General features: G+C 40.0%; 1 protein-coding gene across 1 annotated transcript; it reads right to left on the reverse strand.

The window, feature by feature from the left end:
- Positions 1-52: 52 nt before the first annotated feature.
- On the reverse strand, positions 53-21880 carry LOC138332263 (putative phospholipase B-like 2). Its single transcript, XM_069280284.1, has 11 exons — positions 21663-21880; positions 16900-17146; positions 15052-15158; positions 14293-14504; positions 13715-13806; positions 12392-12552; positions 3914-4006; positions 3598-3669; positions 3026-3178; positions 2420-2579; positions 53-1762 (listed from the first exon to the last, which is right to left on the reverse strand). The coding sequence occupies exons 1-11, from the start codon at positions 21839-21841 to the stop codon at positions 1571-1573; spliced, it is 1668 nt and encodes a 555-aa protein (XP_069136385.1). The 5' UTR covers positions 21842-21880; the 3' UTR covers positions 53-1570.
- Positions 21881-21922: the final 42 nt, after the last annotated feature.

A 21922-nucleotide genomic window follows, 5' to 3' on the forward strand; every position in this document is an offset into this window, starting at 1 on the left:
TCAGATAGTTTAGCACCAAACATACTTTAAATGACGAAGAAAACTTTCAGCAGTGTTTCTCTTGTCTTTTAATTAATCATGAATTTTGAACAGCATTACATAGAAAAATATTAGACAACAAGTTCATGTTCATTATATAAAAAGAATAATTAGGTAATGAAATATATTAGAATACAGTTTTAATACACTTAATAAGGGATGCAACTAAAAGAATCGCTGAAATTGGTTTTCTGTCAAACACACTTGTCTTGGCCTAACAGAAAAAAGCTAGGCAACCCATCTTTGATACTCCAGGTGTTACTATTGCTGTTATTTACACCCATGTATAATATTGAAGCAAAACTGAAGGCAGCTAAACTGGCCAATCAGATATCCTTTTAAGTTACAGAGGAAGATGCCTATTTTATTATAGTGTACCATTATTTGATCCTTTAGATGAACATCATAAGGCCAAACTACCTATATCATCTGTTGTCACACACGGAGCCTTCAGTTTTGCTATGATATACCAATAGTGATAGAATATCTAGAATATCAAGGATGAGACAACTTGCACACATACTGGTACACAATGACATACCATAACACGCACACACGCACGCACACACACACACGCATACACACGCAATATGCTTAACCTCCTTGAGGTCATGAGTCCATCAGAAACAAAGAAATAGAAATACCCCGGTAGCAGTTTGTCACTATACACCAATCATCAATCTTTCATGGCCTTTCTAACTGGGCAAGATTAATAGTCCAAGGTAAAGCCAAACCTTGAGTACCTTACACTTACCTGGGTGCTGAACAGGTTATAAACATTCCAAGGAGATTTGAAAGACATTGGTCTGTGTATTGGTGTACATCCATAAATATCACCATACTGTATAACATGTTCTCGTTATATTATATAGTCTTGTGTATAATATATGTACCAATTACTCATCAAACATCTGAATTACAGGAATGTTGTAAAAATGAATAAATATCGTCAACATATCTGATTAGAGGGTGGTCTTTTGGTTACAGAAAATTATGTTGAGTAATTGGGAGGGTGATTGGTTACAGTTTAATACCATGATAATTAATTAAAGGAAAGCTGATTGGTTACACTATCATAATTATCGTAATACATTGGTGGTTTGAACCATATCTTCACATCTATCATTCACAAAGTTATATCACAGTTCTGGACATTTTGAGATATTATAGCAGTTTTGCTATGCTCAATGGTTAAGTTAAATGTATAATTCGTTCATATAAACTTACAAAATAAAATCCATTGTAATAGAAATTTAAAAGTTAGATAAACATAATTTTTTGCAAAAATTTAATATTTACCCTAATTCATAATCTTAATAGCAATTCTTAAATACAGGGATCTAAACATTGGAATCAATGGTATTCAATGGTATTCAAGTTAGACACAAACATCACATTAATCAATGAAGACAATTTTCTTGTGGTGGATGAATATGAAGAGAAACTGTATTTATACAGGGTTCAATAACTAATTTTCCAGTACTTTTCATCTTCAGCAAGGTATTTGGAGTTTAGGCAACTGCTCTCCAGTTTAAGGATAAGGGAGGAAGTCGGTTGAGCCATCAAACTTGATGGGGTCAAAGTTGAAAAGGTCAGGATGACCGTCATGTGGACATCCACTTTCAAAGTCTGCTTTACTCCACTGAAACGGAGGCTGTTGGTCAGCTGTGGGGCCACTGACTGCTACAAAGGTGTGTTTTTGGAACAGTTCAGCGCTGGTCACCTGGACCAAAGAGATTACATAACATTCATTACACCACAATCAAATGAGAAATTGCTGTACTGTATTCGCCGTAATTAGCTCACCTCCCCCTAACATCATAACTGTATCCAATATCATATGGGACCTGCGAGTCTTTTACATGTGAATCACGACAATAATGTGTCTCAAAAGAAAACAGGCATATGCAGTTTTACTGTAACAAGTTAATGTACTATGTATTTTAAATATGGCCGACTTTTTTCGTCCACAACGTACATTTTGCTTCATTAATAAGCGCCCCCCCCCCTTTCTTACAATTTTTTAAGCGCCCTGGGTGTTAATTACGGCAAACAAGATATTTATTTTTTAAATATATAATCTGTACCTTTACTTTTCAGAATTGTTACATATGAAGTAGCCTTGTGCTTAAGTGATCAGTATTAAGAAATAGTAAGTTAACTTTGAATATAAGTAGATTTAACCAACACGCTAGTGATTAATTTTATTCGGTACAACTACACTCATTGGTAAAATACAAATCGACTATGTGCTTCAAAAACAAGATTTAAACTGCAATCAGAGTTTTATATCTATTTAAATGTAGTAATCAGACATATAAAGTCTATACAAAAATTTGTGTTGATCAAAATGAAGAATAAGAGTGTATACTATTCATACCTTCATGTCAGTGCCTCCATGTGACCTATGACCTAGAGCACTGATTGGATACTGGCCGTTTGCAGGATTAAGATCACATCGGGCAGATATTGCATTCTCAGCACTGTAGGGTGGCGTGCAGTTACACCGTGACAGGGGATCGTGGGTATAGTCATTGTACCTGTAAAACAAATAATGTTTGATATATCGTTATATCGTTATACTCCAGTCATTAAGTACATTGGGATGGGACATACATGTACAGCTTTACTCACACAGACAATGTTCAGCCATGATCCCATACTACTGGTCAATTCAAAGAAAAACTTTTGACCTATCAAATAAACGCATTACATGATGTTTTAAGTTACATGTTTTCCTCCCTCAATTAAAAGAGCAAAGAAACATACATAGCACAATATTTTTCAATTCATACAAAAAGACTACACATATATCCAGGGATTTGATAACTGGAAGATGAAATTTAAACTGTTTGCCCAATAACTTTCTAAATCAACAAGGCTTCAAAATACAATAAAAATGAAAAGATCAAAAACAACAACCAAAAATTGCATCAATTTTGATGTACAGATAATATAGTCAGTTTTGAGAGAGTAAATATTTCACCTCATCAGTTTGATCATGGAGTTTAGATCGACGACTTTGTGATGATCCCGTTTAAAGATGAGGGCTCGTGGAGTTTTATCCCAGGTAAACCAATCACCATATCGCTTCACCATAGCGGGCATCCCACTACCTTTAAATACCGCGGCAAAATACCTGTAAAATAGATACACAGTCCCATTGTTAGGTAACTAATGAACTAAATATAAAACCAAATCTAGGGGCCGAGAGGTTAAGACCGCCTGACATGTCATATGTCCTACACCTTTGAGTTGGCAGTTTGAATCGCATGTGGGGAAGGTGCCAGGTACTGACCACTGGTCAGTGCTTTTTCTTCTGGTACTCCAGCTTTCCTCCATCATCTAAACCTGGCATAACCTTAAATGTCCCTGGCTGTTAATAGGACAACTGATCAAAGCAAACCAAATTAATCTTGTTATGCTTAAGTCATCAAAGAATTGAAATATTATTGTAGATTATTGTTCTCATTAACAAAGGATATGGACAATAAGTTATGTGTTAAGGGTGTCTGTTTCAAACAAAAATTGACAAAGAAGTTCGTTGGTAATACTTACGGTACATTGTAACTCCCCCAGTAAGTTTGGTTCAGAAGCCATTGAGTCATGTCTTCAGACACGATCAGCCCCCTGAAACACAAGAAAACATTTCTGTTTTCTATTCCTTCTAATAAGAGAAGTTTGTTTTTATAAATTTATTTAATGTTGTGGTAAAAAAAATCTCTCTTTCATCCATTTGTTACAAATTTATAGATAAAAATGTTTGCACATTAGTTATGAAGGCTCTTTATTTCTTTTGATTTGCAGAAATCTAAGTTTGTTGAAATTAACCATGAATAGTTAAATCCTCGTGGAAAGATAAGTTAATACTAACGGAATTTGCTCAAGAACAAACAGGAGACCAGTCATGTCTTCCTTGCCGACCACAAACTGTTTGTAATCCACGATCATCCACTGGTTATTATACCTATAACAAATGGTTATTCCGTCTTTGCATATTACAGAGTTAGTTCCCTTGTGGGTAGGTATCGATTGTTACGTCATTACGTTGTGAGCGCAATTCACGTTGTTTTCTCCGAAACGTATGACGTTACGCTCTCAAACACATGACGTCACAATCAATACCTACCCGCAAGTGCAGATAACTCTGTAATATGCAAATTCGGAACAGATGAACAATTTTCTATCATCCAAGGCTCGACTTTCCTCTTACACAATATTTCTATCACCAAAAGCTAGACTTTCCTCTCCAACAATAGGAGTGTTTTTATAAAGTTGACTACTACAACAGATGGATATAATTTCTACTAGGATCATAGTTGGATTAAGTGGTTAAGGTGATAGAACTGTTTAGTTTGAATCCTAAGTGCAGTTGCATGATGTTTTTTCTCTAAGTGTTCCAGCATTTTCCCACTTCCTAAACCTTGTATATTATGCTTTTGTAACTCTTATTGTTAATAAGACATAATAAATAAACCCAACTTTGTATAAAACAGAAGTGCACTATTTTTCAGTAGGTGGGTATTACTTCCACCACAACATGTTAACATAGGCATATACATATAGTGTCTGTCACATGAAGAAAGATGTCAAGGTGACAGCAACAATAAGAGTCATCTGAGGATGGGTGTCATGGAGACACCAACAGTCAGAGTCATCTGAGGATGGGTGTCATGGAGACACCAACAGTCAGAGTCATGTGAGGATGGGTGTCATGGAGACACCAACAGTCAGAGTCATGTGAGGATGGGTGTCAAGGAGACAGCATCAGTTAGGGTCATGTGTGGATTGGTGTCAAGGAGACATCAACTATCAGGGTCATGTGAGGATGGGTGTCAAGGAGACACCAACTATCAGAGTCATGTGAGGATGGGTGTCAAAGAGACAGCAATAATCAGGGTCATGTGAGGATGGGTGTCAAAGAGACAGCAACAGTCAGGGTCATGTGAGGATGGGTGTCAAAGAGACAGCCAAAATCAGGGTCATGTAAGGATAGGTGTCAATGAGACAGCAATAATCAGGGTCATGTGAGGATGGGTGTCAAGGAGACAGCAATAATCAGGGTCATGTGAGGATGGGTGTCAAAGAGACAGCAATAATCAGGGTCATGTGAGGATGGGTGTCAAAGAGACAGCAATAATCAGGGTCATGTGAGGATGGGTGTCAAGGAGACAGCAATAATCAGGGTCATGTGAGGATGGGTGTCAAGGAGACAGCAATAATCAGGGTCATGTGAGGATGGGTGTCAAAGAGACAGCAATAATCAGGGTCATGTGAGGATGGGTGTCAAAGAGACAGCAATAATCAGGGTCATGTAAGGATGGGTGTCAATGAGACAGCAATAATCAGGGCCATGTAAGGATGGGTGTCAAGGAGACAACAATAATCAGGGTCATGTAAGGATGGGTGTCAAAGAGACAGCATTAATCAGGGTCATGTGAGGATGGGTGTCAAGGAGACAGCAATAATCAGGGTCATGTGAGGATGGGTGTCAAAGAGACAGCAATAATCAGGGTCATGTGAGGATGGGTGTCAATGAGACAGCAATAATCAGGGTCATGTGAGGATGGGTGTCAAGGAGACAGCAATAATCAGGGTCATGTGAGGATGGGTGTCAAAGAGACAGCAATAATCAGGGTCAATGTGAGGATGGGTGTCAAGGAGACAGCAATAATCAGGGTCATGTGAGGATGGGTGTCAAGGAGACAGCAATAATCAGGGTCATGTGAGGATGGGTTACAAAGAGACAGCATTAATCAGTGTCATGTGAGGATGGGTGTCAAGGAGACAGCAATAATCAGGGTCATGTGAGGATGGTGGGTGTCAAAGAGACAGCAATAATCAGGGTCATGTGAGGATGGGTGTCAAAGAGACAGCAATAATCAGGGTCATGTGAGGATGGGTGTCAATGAGACACCAACATTCAGAGTCATGTGAGGATGGGTGTCAAAGAGACAACAACAGTCAGGGTCATGTAAGGATGGGTGTCAATGAGACACTAACAATAAGAGTCATCTGAGGATGGGTGTCAAGGAGACACCAACAATCAGAGTTATGTGTGGATTGGTGTCAAGGAGACAGCAATTATCAGGGTCATGTGAGGATTGGTGTCAATGAGACACTAACAATAAGAGTCATCTGAGGATGGGTGTCAAGGAGACACCAACAATCAGAGTTATGTGTGGATTGGTGTCAAGGAGACAGCAATTATCAGGGTCATGTGAGAATGGGTGTCAAGGAGACACCAACTATCAGAGTCATGTGAGAATGGGTGTCAAGGAGACAGCATCAGTCAGGGTCATGTGAGGATGGATGTCAAGGAGACACCAACTATCAGAGTCATGTGAGGATGGATGTCAAGGAGACAACAACAGCCATGGTCATGTAAGGATGGGTGTCAAGGAGACAGAAACAGTCAGGGTCCTTTTAGGATGAGTGTCAAAGAGACAGCAATAATCAGGGTCATGTGAGGATGGGTGTCAAGGAGACAGCAATAATCAGGATCATGTAAGGATGGGTGTCAAGGAGACAGCAATAATCAGGGTCATGTAAGAATGGGTGTCAATGAGACAGCAATAATCAGGGTCATGTGAGAATGGGTGTCATGGAGACAGCAACAATAAGAGTCATCTGAGGATGGGTGTCAAGGAGACACCAGCAGTAATCAGGGTCATGTAAGAATGGGTGTCAAGGAGACAGCAATAATCAGGGTCATGTGAGGATGGGTGTCATGGAGACAGCAACAATCAGAGTCATGTGAGGATGGGTGTCAAGGAGACACCAACAGTCAGGGTCATGTGTGGATTGGTGTCAAGGAGACACCAACTATCAGGGTCATGTGGGAATGGGTGTCAAGGAGACAGCATCAGTCAGGGTCATGTGAGGATGGGTGTCAAGGAGACAGCAACAGTCAGGGTCATGTAAGGATGAGTGTCAAAGAGACAGCAATAACCAGGGTCATGTGAGGATTGGTGTCAAGGAGACAGCAACAGTCAGGGTCATGTAAGGATGGGTGTCAAGGAGACAGCAATAATCAGGGTCATGTGAGGATTGGTGTCAATTAGACACCAACAATAAGTCATGTGTGGATTAGTGTCAAGGAGACACCAACAGTCAGGGTCATGTAAGGATGGGTGTCAAGGAGACAGCAATAATCAGGATCATGTGAGGATTGGTGTCAATAAGACACCAATAATAAGAGTCATCTGAAGATGGGTGTCAAGGAAACAGCATAAGTCAGGGTCATGTGTGGATGGGTGTCAAGGAGACACCAACAATCAGAGTCATGTGAGGATGGGTGTCAAGGAGACAGCATCAGTCAGGGTCATGTGTGGATTGGTGTCAAGGAGACAGCAACTATCAGGGTCATGTGAGAATGGGTGTCAAGGAGACACCAACTATCAGAGTCATGTGAGAATGGGTGTCAAGGAGACAGCATCAGTCAGGGTCATGTGAGGATGGGTGTCAAGGAGACACCAACTATCAGGGTCATGTGAGGATGGGTGTCAAGGAGACAGCATCAGTCAGGGTCATGTGTGGATTGGTGTCAAGGAGACAGCAACTATCAAGGTCATGTGAAAATGGGTGTCAAGGAGACACCAACTATCAGAGTCATGTGAGAATGGGTGTCAAGGAGACAGCAGCAGTCAGGGTCATGTGAGGATTGGTGTCAAGGAGACAACAATAATCAGGGTCATGTGTGGATTAGTGTCAAGGAGACACCAACAGTCAGGGTCATGTAAGGATGGGTGTCAAGGAGACAGCAATAATCAGGATCATGTGAAGATTGGTGTCAATAAGACACCAACAATAAGAGTCATCTGAGGATGGGTGTCAAGGAGACAGCATCAGTCAGGGTCATGTGAGGATGGGTTTCAAGGAGACAACAACAGCCATGATCATGTAAGGATGGGTGTCAAGGAGACATCAACAATCAAGGTCATGTGAGGATGGGTGTCAAGGAGACAGCAATAATAAGGGTCATGTGAGGATGGGTTTCAAGGAGACAGCATCAGTCAGGGTCATGTGTGGATGGGTTTCAAGGAGACAACAACAGCCATGATCATGTAAGGATGGGTGTCAAGGAGACATCAACAATCAAGGTCATCTGAGGATGGGTGTCATGGAGACACCAACAGTCAGAGTCATGTGAGGATGGGTGTCATGGAGACACCAACAGTCAGAGTCATGTGAGGATGGGTGTCAAGGAGACAGCATCAGTTAGGGTCATGTGTGGATTGGTGTCAAGGAGACATCAACTATCAGGGTCATGTGAGGATGGGTGTCAAGGAGACACCAACTATCAGAGTCATGTGAGGATGGGTGTCAAAGAGACAGCAATAATCAGGGTCATGTGAGGATGGGTGTCAAAGTGACAGCAACAGTCAGGGTCATGTGAGGATGGGTGTCAAAGAGACAGCAAAAATCAGGGTCATGTAAGGATAGGTGTCAATGAGACAGCAATAATCAGGGTCATGTGAGGATGGGTGTCAAGGAGACAGCAATAATCAAGGTCATGTGAGGATCGGTGTCAAAGAGACAGCAATAATCAGGGTCATGTGAGGATGGGTGTCAAAGAGACAGCAATAATCAGGGTCATGTGAGGATGGGTGTCAAGGAGACAGCAATAATCAGGGTCATGTGAGGATGGGTGTCAAAGAGACAGCAATAATCAGGGTCATGTGAGGATGGGTGTCAAAGAGACAGCAATAATCAGGGTCATGTAAGGATGGGTGTCAATGAGACAGCAATAATCAGGGCCATGTAAGGATGGGTGTCAAGGAGACAACAATAATCAGGGTCATGTAAGGATGAGTGTCAAAGAGACAGCAATAATCAGGGTCATGTAAGGATGGGTGTCAAAGAGACAGCATTAATCAGGGTCATGTGAGGATGGGCGTCAAGGAGACAGCAATGATCAGGGTTATGTAAGGATGGGTGTCAAAGAGACAGCAATAATTAAGGTGATGTGAGGATGGGTGTCAATGAGACAGCAATAATCAGGCTCATGTGAGGATGGGTGTCAATGAGACAGCAATAATCAGGGTCATGTGAGGATGGGTGTCAAGGAGACAGCAATAATCAGGGTCATGTGAGAGAGATGGGTGTCAAGGAGACAGCAATAATCAGGGTCATGTGAAGATGGGTGTCAAGGAGACAGCAATAATCAGGGTCATGTGAGGATGGGTTACAAAGAGACAGCATTAATCAGTGTCATGTGAGGATGGGTGTCAAGGAGACAGCAATAATCAGGGTCATGTGAGGATGGGTGTCAAAGAGACAGCAATAATCAGGGTCATGTGAGGATGGGTGTCAAGGAGACAGCAATAATCAGGGTCATGTGAGGATGGGTGTCAATGAGACACCAACATTCAGAGTCATGTGAGGATGGGTGTCAAAGAGACAACAACAGTCAGGGTCATGTAAGGATGGGTGTCAATGAGACACTAACAATAAGAGTCATCTGAGGATGGGTGTCAAGGAGACACCAACAATCAGAGTTATGTGTGGATTGGTGTCAAGGAGACAGCAATTATCAGGGTCATGTGAGGATTGGTGTCAATGAGACACTAACAATAAGAGTCATCTGAGGATGGGTGTCAAGGAGACACCAACAATCAGAGTTATGTGTGGATTGGTGTCAAGGAGACAGCAATTATCAGGGTCATGTGAGAATGGGTGTCAAGGAGACACCAACTATCAGAGTCATGTGAGAATGGGTGTCAAGGAGACAGCATCAGTCAGGGTCATGTGAGGATGGATGTCAAGGAGACACCAACTATCAGAGTCATGTGAGGATGGATGTCAAGGAGACAACAACAGCCATGGTCATGTAAGGATGGGTGTCAAGGAGACAGAAACAGTCAGGGTCCTTTTAGGATGAGTGTCAAAGAGACAGCAATAATCAGGGTCATGTGAGGATGGGTGTCAAGGAGACAGCAATAATCAGGATCATGTAAGGATGGGTGTCAAGGAGACAGCAATAATCAGGGTCATGTAAGAATGGGTGTCAATGAGACAGCAATAATCAGGGTCATGTGAGAATGGGTGTCATGGAGACAGCAACAATAAGAGTCATCTGAGGATGGGTGTCAAGGAGACACCAACAGTACGGGTCATGTGTGGATGTGTGTCAAGGAGACACCAACAATCAGAGTCATGTGAGGATGGGTGTCATGGAGACACCAACATTCAAAGTCATGTGAGGATGGGTGTCAAGGAGACAGCATCAGTCAGGGTCATGTGTGGATTGGTGTCAAGGAGACACCAACTATCAGGGTCATGTGGGAATGGGTGTCAAGGAGACAGCATCAGTCAGGGTCATGTGAGGATTGGTGTCAAGGAGACAGCAACAGTCAGGGTCATGTAAGGATGAGTGTCAAAGAGACAGCAATAACCAGGGTCATGTGAGGATTGGTGTCAAGGAGACAGCAACAGTCAGGGTCATGTAAGGATGGGTGTCAAGGAGACAGCAATAATCAGGGTCATGTGAGGATTGGTGTCAATTAGACACCAACAATAAGTCATGTGTGGATTAGTGTCAAGGAGACACCAACAGTCAGGGTCATGTAAGGATGGGTGTCAAGGAGACAGCAATAATCAGGATCATGTGAGGATTGGTGTCAATAAGACACCAATAATAAGAGTCATCTGAGGATGGGTGTCAAGGAAACAGCATAAGTCAGGGTCATGTGTGGATGGGTGTCAAGGAGACACCAACAATCAGAGTCATGTGAGGATGGGTGTCAAGGAGACAGCATCAGTCAGGGTCATGTGTGGATTGGTGTCAAGGAGACAGCAACTATCAGGGTCATGTGAGAATGGGTGTCAAGGAGACACCAACTATCAGAGTCATGTGAGAATGGGTGTCAAGGAGACAGCATCAGTCAGGGTCATGTGAGGATGGGTGTCAAGGAGACACCAACTATCAGGGTCATGTGAGGATGGGTGTCAAGGAGACAGCATCAGTCAGGGTCATGTGTGGATTGGTGTCAAGGAGACAGCAACTATCAAGGTCATGTGAGAATGGGTGTCAAGGAGACACCAACTATCAGAGTCATGTGAGAATGGGTGTCAAGGAGACAGCAGCAGTCAGGGTCATGTGAGGATTGGTGTCAAGGAGACAACAATAATCAGGGTCATGTGAGGATGGGTGTCAAGGAGACAGCAGCAGTCAGGGTCATGTAAGGATGGGTGTCAAGGAGACAGCAATAATCAGGGTCATGTGAGGATTGGTGTCAATAAGACACCAACAATAAGAGTCATCTGAGGATGGGTGTCAAGGAGACAGCATCAGTCAGGGTCATGTGAGGATGGGTTTCAAGGAGACAACAACAGCCATGATCATGTAAGGATGGGTGTCAAGGAGACATCAACAATCAAGGTCATGTGAGGATGGGTGTCAAGGAGACAGCAATAATCAGGGTCATGTGAGGATGGGTTTCAAGGAGACAGCATCAGTCAGGGTCATGTGTGGATGGGTTTCAAGGAGACAACAACAGCCATGATCATGTAAGGATGGGTGTCAAGGAGACATCAACAATCAAGGTCATGTGAGGATGGGTGTCAAGGAGACAGCAATAATCAGGGTCATGTGAGGACCAGTGTCAATAAGACACCAACAATAAGAGTCATCTGAGGATGGGTGTCAAGGAGACAGCATCAGTCAGGGTCATGTGTGGATTGGTTTCAAGGAGACAACAACAGCCATGATCATGTAAGGATGGGTGTCAAGGAGACATCAACAATCAAGGTCATGTGAGGATGGGTGTCAAGGAGACAGCAATAATCAGGGTCATGTGAGGACCGGTGTCAATAAGACACCAACAATAAGAGTCATCTGAGGATGGGTGTCAAGGAGACAGCATCAGTCAAGGTCATGTGTGGATTGGTGTCAAGGAGACACCAACAGTCAGGGTCATGTAAGGATTGGTGTCAAGAAGACAGCAATAATCAGGGTCATGTGAGGATGGGTGTCAATAAGACACCAACAATAAGAGTCATCTGAGGATGGGTGTCAAGGAGACAGCATCAGTCAGGGTCATGTGTGGAGGGTGTCAAGGAGACAGCATCAGTCAGGGTCATGTGAGGATGGGTGTCAAGGAGACACCAACAGTCAGGTTTATGAATAGATATGTGTTAAGTTAAACATCTATTAGAGAATATGACAAAATGGAAAACACACATACCTGAACATGTAGAAGATAAAATGGTAAGATTTTCGTACATTGTAAAATGAACCAGTTTCAAATACATACATCTAACTTCTAAAGTCAAATATAGTTTATTTTACAAGTTCACCATTCTAGCGAAAAGAATTTACCTGCAGATACTGATTTAGAAAAGAACTTACGTGCCACTATTCCACTGGCGGAATACCTCTCCCCACTCCTTGCCTGTTTTGGCGAGACGATTTGAGACCATCGTCCTGATTCCCTCTGGTACAGTGCCTCTGGGATTCACATAATCCCAAATACTGTTGTTTGAGTTCCCAATGGTGGTCTCCATGCTGACCTTATAAAAAAAGGAAGGTTATATTTAAGGTGTTTTCTAATATTGCCTTTAGCTTAGATATAGGCATATGTAATAGATACTTAACATATGTTTAATTTTGATAAAAACTTTTTCAAGACACATGTAATATTTTCATTGGCTTTCATATGGACATGTTTATGTCCATATTACTGTCGACATAGGATTACTTCGAAAGGCATAGGAGTATTACTTACCAGACAAACAGAGGAAGTTCCTTTGATCACTATAGGCACAAATTGAATGGGATAACAGGACATTAAAAAATCCAAGATGGCGACCTCATAGATCGGTGTTATCAGGCGGGTTGTCCGCAAATAAGACCCCCCTCCACTTTTGACCTTTATTTCTTCTCTGGGAGGGGGGTCTTATTTGCGGTGAAATACGGTATGCGCATGACCTAATTTTATGAACTGAATGTTAACATGTTCAGCAGCAGTTTCGTAAATGCAACCAACTTTCTTCATAATAAGATATACATTTAGCTACGAAATATAACAAAGGACTTATAGTTAACTAAATTTTCTGTGGTTTCCTAAAAAATTACGGACGTCGATGTAGATTCTAGGCCTCAATCACGAATGGTGCTGTTTTGGGGCCTTAATTTCATGCATGGCTTCTGCTACATAATTAAATTTAACAATAAATGCTCACGTTTACGAAGAACAGGTTAAATATCATCTTTCAGGTAAAACAGCAAAATGTGTGAACATGCTTTTCCTAGAAATGTTCTGCTTTACGGCGCTTATGTCAGATATGTATCGGTACTGAAACTGATTTTTACCGATTTCATATTGGATAGTTCGAATGCACGTTTTTTCTGAAGCTTGTTTTCGGGGAAATGGCCGTGTTTATAAAAATTGTTGACAAACAAAAACAAGCACTGCATTCTCTGAATAAATTAACTGCTTCATCACTCACAATCTTTGCATAGATTCACAGATAACTACGCCATTCACATATAGAGGAAGTAATGCAGCTGTGCCTTTCGAAGTAATCCCGTGTCGGCAGTAAGACTTTTAACATGTTACTAACCAAAAAGATAAGAATTATTATGTAGATCATCAACTCTCAATTTGTGGTAACACAGAAAAATAGCGTGATTGTCACTGAGACCACAGTGCTATAACTGCTGTATACATACCATGCCAGAGCTGAGCAGGTAATAATCATCTCCTGACAACAGTGTTCCTGGGTACGAGGAAAAGGTCATCGCCCACCCAGGCACTATAATATCTGACAAAACACACAATATAGAAACCAATGACGCTGAAACTATCCTGTCAAGATCTAGCATTATCAGGTCATCATTTGTGTATGTCTAGAACTTTAATGAAGGTAAAGGTAATTCATTTGAACAAACATGGTAGCCCTTCATATCAGCATGCTACAGGCCCAATATCAGTACACTGGACCTTTCAATAATTGAGAAGCACTTGTAAAAATGAAACGTTTTTTATGCATTAGGAACGACACACAACCACAGACATTGACTATAGGTCATCCTGACCCTATGATTCAGATTACCTAAAAATGCTAATCTTTGACTAGAAGAGGAAATAAACATTTACCAAAATTTCTAAATGGAAAAAATAAATGTTGTTAATGAACTTATAAAGGGCAAAGAAATGAATGATAAAAATTTTGTAATAAGTCAAGTGAGTTTCACAGAAGAAAGAAAGGGAGATAATCACTTTCAGACTTGTTAAAAGAGATAATTACCTAGAGGGTTGTGGAAAGGAAAGTCGTACTTCTTGAGGATTCTAAGCATGCTCATGTAGCTGCTCCAAGTGTCATGGCTGACAAATAGGTCCTTGGCACCAGGGAGGAGTTTGACAAGAGCCGAGCAGGAGCCGGATCCTAATACACGAGACTTTGTAGGTTTATGTAGAGCTTCCTCCAAATCTTCTAGATCACCTCCAACCTGCATAAAGCTTGAAAATGAGGAAACGTAGCATTATAATAAATGTAAAATAACAAAATATAGCTATGTTGATAATGATGAAGCCTAGTCAACATTTGTCTTTGGCTTCTGCTCGCTGAAAGATACTTTCTAAAATATTCTGCAACTGTATCTTCTTGTGTTGTAAATATTATGGAATGAATGAGTACTGCACAGTTTGTGTCTCTTGTGCTACTAAGAGGAAGGTTCTTTGCTAAATTAAATCAATAATTCAACAATACTTTTTAATAGTAATGCAGCTTTTCTTAATTTGGTGGTACTTATTAATTAAAGAAACATTATCAGTTGAATTTGATTAATATGTTTAAACACTTTTGACCTAGAATGAAGGTCAAGATCATTCTTCAAGCATGTTATGATGTCACATGTTTGAGTTGTTTTATTTACATGTATTTACTATTCACTCCCATTGGGTTGACATTTTGTATGATACTTTTGAAGGTCAGGGTCATTCATTTGATCAAAAAATCATTCAAGCATGTCACAGGATCAATTTTGCTTCATTTTCATGTACTTACTACAGTCCCATAGGGTCAATATTGGTTGTTGGTTTTCCAGTTCTGTGTAGTTGTGAGTAGAAGTAGCCATCAGAAAGCCCACTAACTTGTATCAGATACAGCTTAACCTGTTTAAATATTTACGTCAATATTTTAATCTGTATTATTCTATCTAACAAATTTTTTAACAAGAGGCCCATGGGCCTTAACGGTCATCTGAATATTGGCACAACACAATATAGTTATTTAAATATCAGGTCTCTAGGGCTTTTAGTTATTCACAAAAAAAGTTATTTCAAGATTTTAGCCTATTTGACCCTGTGACCTTGAATGAAGGTCAAGGTCATTCATTTGAACAAATTTGATAGCCCTTCATCCCAGCATGCTGCAGGCCCAATATGGGTATCCTTAGCCTTTCAGTTCTTGAAAAGAAATCGTTTAAAGATTTTAGCCTATTTGACCCCTGTGAACTTGAATGAAGGTCAAGGTCATTAATTTGAACAAACTTCGTAGCCCTTTATCCCGGCATACTGTAGGCCAAATATGAGTAACCTGGACTTTTTGGTTCTCGAGAACAAGTCATTTAAGGATTTTAGCCTATTTGACCCCTGTGACCTTGAATGAAGGTCAAGGTCATTGATTTGAACAAACTGGATAGCCCTTCATCCCAGCATGCTACATGCCCAATATCAGTACCCTGGGCACTCTGGTTATTGAGAAGAAGTTGTTTAAAGATTTTAGCTTTTTTGGCCCCTGTGACCTTGAATGAAATCAAGGTCATTCCTTTGAACAAACTTGATAGCCCTTCATCCCAGCATGTCAGGGGCCCAATATCAGGTGTCTAGGCCTCTTAGTTATTCACAAGAAGTCGTGTAAAGGATTTTAGCCTATTTGACCCCTGTGACCTTAAATGATGGTCAAGGACATTCATTTAAACAAACTTGGTAGTCCTTCATCCCAGCATGCTACAGGCCTAATACAATGTATCAATACCCTGGGCCTTCTGGTTCTTGAGAAGAAGTAGTTTGAAAATTTTAGCCTTTTTGACCCCTGTGACCTTGAATGAAAATCAAGGTCATTGATTTGAACAAATTGGATGGCCCTTCATCCAAGCATGTCAGGGGCCCAGTATCAGGTCTCTAGGCCTCTTAGTTATTCATAAGAAGTTGTTTAAAGGATTTTAGCCTATTTGACCCATGTGACCTTAAATGAAGGTCAAGGTCATTCACTTGAACAAATTTGGTAGCCCTTCATCCCAGCATGCTACATGCTCAATATCAGTACCCTGGGCCTTCTGGTTATTGAGAAGAAGTTGTTTAAAGATTTTAGCATTTTTTACCCCTGTGACCTTGAATGAAGATCGAGGTCATTGATTTGAACAAACTTGATAGCCCTTCATCCAAGCATGCTATAGGCCAAATATCAGTACCCTGGGCCTTTCGGTTATTGAGAAGAAGTCGTTTGAATGAAAAGTTTATGCACGGTGGACGGCGCATGGCAGATGGTGGACGGCGGATTGCGCACGGCGGATGGCGCACGGCGACGGACGGTGCATGATGACAAAAGGTCATCCTGACCCTTCTAGTCAGATGACCTAAAAACTTAATGATATTTTGATATTCAAGATTTCTTACGAATCAAACTGGCATATCTATCTAGATATGATATTTATTTATATTATTGCTGTCTATCTTTAGATTTATCATAACAATTTTTTTTAATCTAATATTTTTTCTTGTATTTTAATATATAAAAAATTTCATAAGTAATAAAATTGGCATGTCCATAGATCTAATATCAGATAATTATCAAAATGGTGGTACAATATATACATTAACATTTTCATTATTATAGAGCAATCAACATTACCATGTTCCAGTACGGATCATACTTGGATTTGCTGATCATCATATTCATCCAGTCTAAGTTTTGTTGCAGATAGTCCTGTAGACGTGTACAGTAAGCAGTATAGGGTTTTTCACAGTATCCTTCTATAGTGTTGTGCCACTGCATCTTGATTAAGTCTGCAGTCATGAAGCCCTCCACCAAGCCAGCCGCATACGCCTGATCCTCATTGTCATAATCTGCTGATGTTGTAAGGTTCAAAAATGACCATCTGCCAAAAGAATGTAAGATTACCACAATTACTATATTTATCTAGAACAAAAGTGTTATAAAACTAATCAAACCTTAATGTATAAAACATATCATATTCCTTCTGTAATTGTCTTTTTTTCAATATAGATGTACCATATTTCACCCATCCATTAAGCGCTCAGGGCACTTAAAAATCTATAAAAAAATAAATAAATAAGGGGATGGTTTATAGAATAAAATTTGGAATACCTATCACAAAATTATTAAGTCATCAATCATTTAAAAAAACAAATTAAATAAAGGAACCTATACAATTTTTTTTATTTTTTTTCCAACTGCATTTTATTTGAGGTAAGTGAAATTGGTGAAAGATGGAGGCACTTATTGGGTAGAATATGGAACTAGAAATATACATGTACAGTATATACATGTATTAGTTCTAGCTCTGATTATAAATAGATTCAATAGAGTCAATCCAATACGGTGTCATTGTGTCTGCAGATAAGTATTCACTTGATGAAGGTGCACCAGGTGCAAAAACGTTCATTCAGTCTGAAAACAATTATACATGTAGCATATATAACAAATGAACAAGAGATCCCAGAGGGATATTGGCGCCCACCATAGAATGATCTATGTCTGACAATGGAAAGATGGATCTTTTCCCTGCTTTTTAAACTTTTTTAAATATACCCCATATGACATTTAAGACAGATCGCTTTATTGCTTTCTGAGAATCAGCTGTGAGATCCAAGATGGTGACAGGTTGGCCATCTTGTTGACCAATCAGTCCCAAAGGTACTATGCACAACTAAAGCCAAAGGGGAAACTACGCATGAAATATGATAGACATCCCTTCCGTAATTGCAGACAAATTGCCATAACTATCAAAATCCAAGATGGATGCCTGGTGGCCATCTTGTTTTTCGAATCAGCCACAAAATCTGTATGGCACAACAAGGGACCAAGGGAACCATCCATGTGAAGTTTGAACAACATCCCTCCCATAGTTCTCAAGAAATAGCCATAACAAACTTCAACAGCCAAAATCCAAGATGGCTGCCTGGAGGCCATCTTGTTTTTCCAATCAGCCTCAAAATCTGTATGGCACAACTAGGGATCAAGAGGACCCTACATGTGAAGTTTGAACAAAATCCCCTGAGTAAACCTCAAGAAATAGCGATAACAAACTTCAACTGCCAAAATCCAAGATGGCTGGCTGGCGCCCATCTTTTTTATCGATCAGCCTCAAAATCTGTATGGCACAAGAAGAGATGAATGGTATTCTTTTTGTGAAGTTTGAACAAAATTCCTTCCATAGTTTTCAAGAAATAGTGATAACAGACTTCAACTGCCAAAATCCAAGATGGCTGCCTGGTGCCCATCTTGTTTTTCAGATCAGCCTCAAAATTTTTATGGCACAACTAGGAACCAATGGGATCCTCCATGTGAAATATGAACAAAATCCCTTCCGTCATTCTCAAGAAATATCGATAACAAACTTCAACAGCCAAAATCCAAGATGCTGCCTGGTGGCCATCTTGTTTTTCGGATCAGCCTCAAAATCTGTATGGCACAAATATGGACCAAGAGGACCCTCCATGTGAAGTTTGAACAAATTCCCTGCAGTAGTTTTTAAGAAATAGTGATAACAAGTATTGTTTAAGGACGCACCACAGACGACGGACCACAGATGCAGGGCAGTTTGAATAGCCCACTATCTGATGATGGTGGGCTAAAAAGTGGTATTTTCTCTCTTTTTGGTACACAAGGGTATACATGGATTCGAGTACCAAATATTGCGACAATGAAATAAATAAAATCACCAGAAATGATCTTTGATGACAAAAATATTTAATTTTGCCGATTCGTCATTTGATTTTCAATGTGTATGCTAATTTTGTGACCAGATATAACATTTTTGTTTACATTTGTCCTCTATGTGTTATCAGATTTTGTTATAGCCTAGCTATATTGTAAAAGTTTAATACGTTGTTGGTTGGTCACTCAGTACTCCAACATTGTTAGAGGTATAGCACAAGACACTTTTGATCATTACGTTGTGTTTAACCTCTAATAATCGAGGCAGGATTCACACGGTGCAGAAATGGGCCCGATATAAATTCATAATTTCAAGTTATGTTTACATTTTACATGTTAAATCCAACATACAAAACGTCACTATTGCACTTTTACACAGAATCTAGACAATTCTTTACCCCTACCACTATTTGTAAGTCCAACCGGTCGCCATTTTTACTCAGTAGTAACATATTACATAATGGTGACAGAAAGAAAAAATATCATTATTAACATACATTTTGTAATATCTTCAAGTATTTCGACTAAAATAGGCCATCTTGTTTTTCCAATCAGCCTCAAAATCTGTATGGCACAACTAGGGATCAAGAGGACCCTACATGTGAAGTTTGAACAAAATCCCCTGAGTAAACCTCAAGAAATAGCGTTAACAAACTTCAACTGCCAAAATCCAAGATGGCTGGCCGGCGCCCATCTTTTTTATCGATCAGCCTCAAAATCTGTATGGCACAAGAAGGGACTAAAGGGACTCTACATGTGAAGTTTGAACCAAACCCATCAGGAGTTCTTAAGAAATAGCGATAACAAACTTCAACTGCCAAAATCCAAGATGGCTGGCTGGCGCCCATCTTTTTTATCGATCAGCCTCAAAATCTGTATGGCACAAGAAGAGATGAATGGTATTCTTTTTGTGAAGTTTGAACAAAATTCCTTCCATAGTTTTCAAGAAATAGTGATAACAGACTTCAACTGCCAAAATCCAAGATGGCTGCCTGGTGCCCATCTTGTTTTTCAGATCAGCCTCAAAATTTTTATGGCACAACTAGGAACCAATGGGATCCTCCATGTGAAATATGAACAAAATCCCTTCCGTCATTCTCAAGAAATAGCGATAACAAACTTCAACTGCCAAAATCCAAGATGGCTGGCTGGCGCCCATCTTTTTTATCGATCAGCCTCAAAATCTGTATGGCACAAGAAGAGATGAATGGTATTCTTTTTGTGAAGTTTGAACAAAATTCCTTCCATAGTTTTCAAGAAATAGTGATAACAGACTTCAACTGCCAAAATCCAAGATGGCTGCCTGGTGCCCATCTTGTTTTTCAGATCAGCCTCAAAATTTTTATGGCACAACTAGGAACCAATGGGAACCTCCATGTGAAATATGAACAAAATCCCTTCCGTCATTCTCAAGAAATATCGATAACAAACTTCAACAGCCAAAATCCAAGATGCTGCCTGGTGGCCATCTTGTTTTTCGGATCAGCCTCAAAATCTGTATGGCACAAATATGGACCAAGAGGACCCTCCATGTGAAGTTTGAACAAATTCCCTGCAGTAGTTTTTAAGAAATAGTGATAACAAGTATTGTTTAAGGATGCACCACAGACGACGGACCACAGATGCAGGGCAGTTTGAATAGCCCACTATCTGATGATGGTGGGCTAAAAAGTGGTATTTTCTCTCTTTTTCATTGGTACACAAGGGTATACATGGATTCGAGTACCAAATATTGCGACAATGAAATAAATAAAATCACCAGAAATGATCTTTGATGACAAAAATATTTAATTTTGCCGATTCGTCATTTGATTTTCAATGTGTATGCTAATTTTGTGACCAGATATAACATTTTTGTTTACATTTGTCCTCTATGTGTTATCAGATTTTGTTATAGCCTAGCTATATTGTAAAAGTTTAATACGTTGTTGGTTGGTCACTCAGTACTCCAACATTGTTAGAGGTATAGCACAAGACACTTTTGATCATTACGTTGTGTTTAACCTCTAATAATCGAGGCAGGATTCACACGGTGCAGAAATGGGCCCGATATAAATTCATAATTTCAAGTTATGTTTACATTTTATATGTTAAATCCAACATACAAAACGTCACTATTGCACTTTTACACAGAATCTAGACAATTCTTTACCCCTACCACTATTTGTAAGTCCACCTGGTCGCCATTTTTACTCAGTAGTTACATATTACATAATGGTGACAGAAAGTAAAAATATCATTATTAACATACATTTTGTAATATCTTCAAGTATTTCGACTAAAATAGGGGTCGGGAATTAGATCTCGGTATTGCTCATCAGAAGTTTCTCAATATCGAGATCTAATATTATTGGATAAGTCACTCAGCTGATGGAGCACGCTTCTTTGGTTCGTCTATAGAGCCGTAGTTTTTCAAAACGGAGACCCGGGTTCGATTCCTGGTAGGGTACTCGACTGTAATTATGTGTTTTTTCACTGTTCTTCTACAATATAGCCAGCTTTGTAAGCAGTGCTACCAGTTCAACACCCACAATGTCAAAATGTGAATCTGTGTAACATAGTTGTTGGAATACCCCACCCTCCCAATGTATATTTTATCTACATATGTCATATGTTGTATCTACAACTACGTTTCATGAAACTTAACATAGAAGTTTACGATATTGTCCGATTGGAGTGTAGGAGGCCTTTTTATTTTGTGAGTTTTTACCTACCCTGTGGTATTTACTTCATTGCGAAAAAGTCCTGTCGCAATAATGTTTGTCGGCTTTGATGATTCGGCAATGATGAATTTTCCATTGTCGTATGATACGTAGGCAACGGAAGGAGAAGAGTTGCCATTGCAAACAGCAATGAAAAACAAACAGAAAACCAACAACAGGTTACCCGCCATTTTGAACAATCACATGATCTGTCATGTGCGCTTTCGGACTTACCGATACGATTTTAAACCAGAAACGCGAGGTGTGCCGAA

Source organism: Argopecten irradians, chromosome 9, assembly GCF_041381155.1.
Source record: "Argopecten irradians isolate NY chromosome 9, Ai_NY, whole genome shotgun sequence".
Taxonomy (NCBI): Eukaryota; Metazoa; Mollusca; class Bivalvia; order Pectinida; family Pectinidae; genus Argopecten; species Argopecten irradians.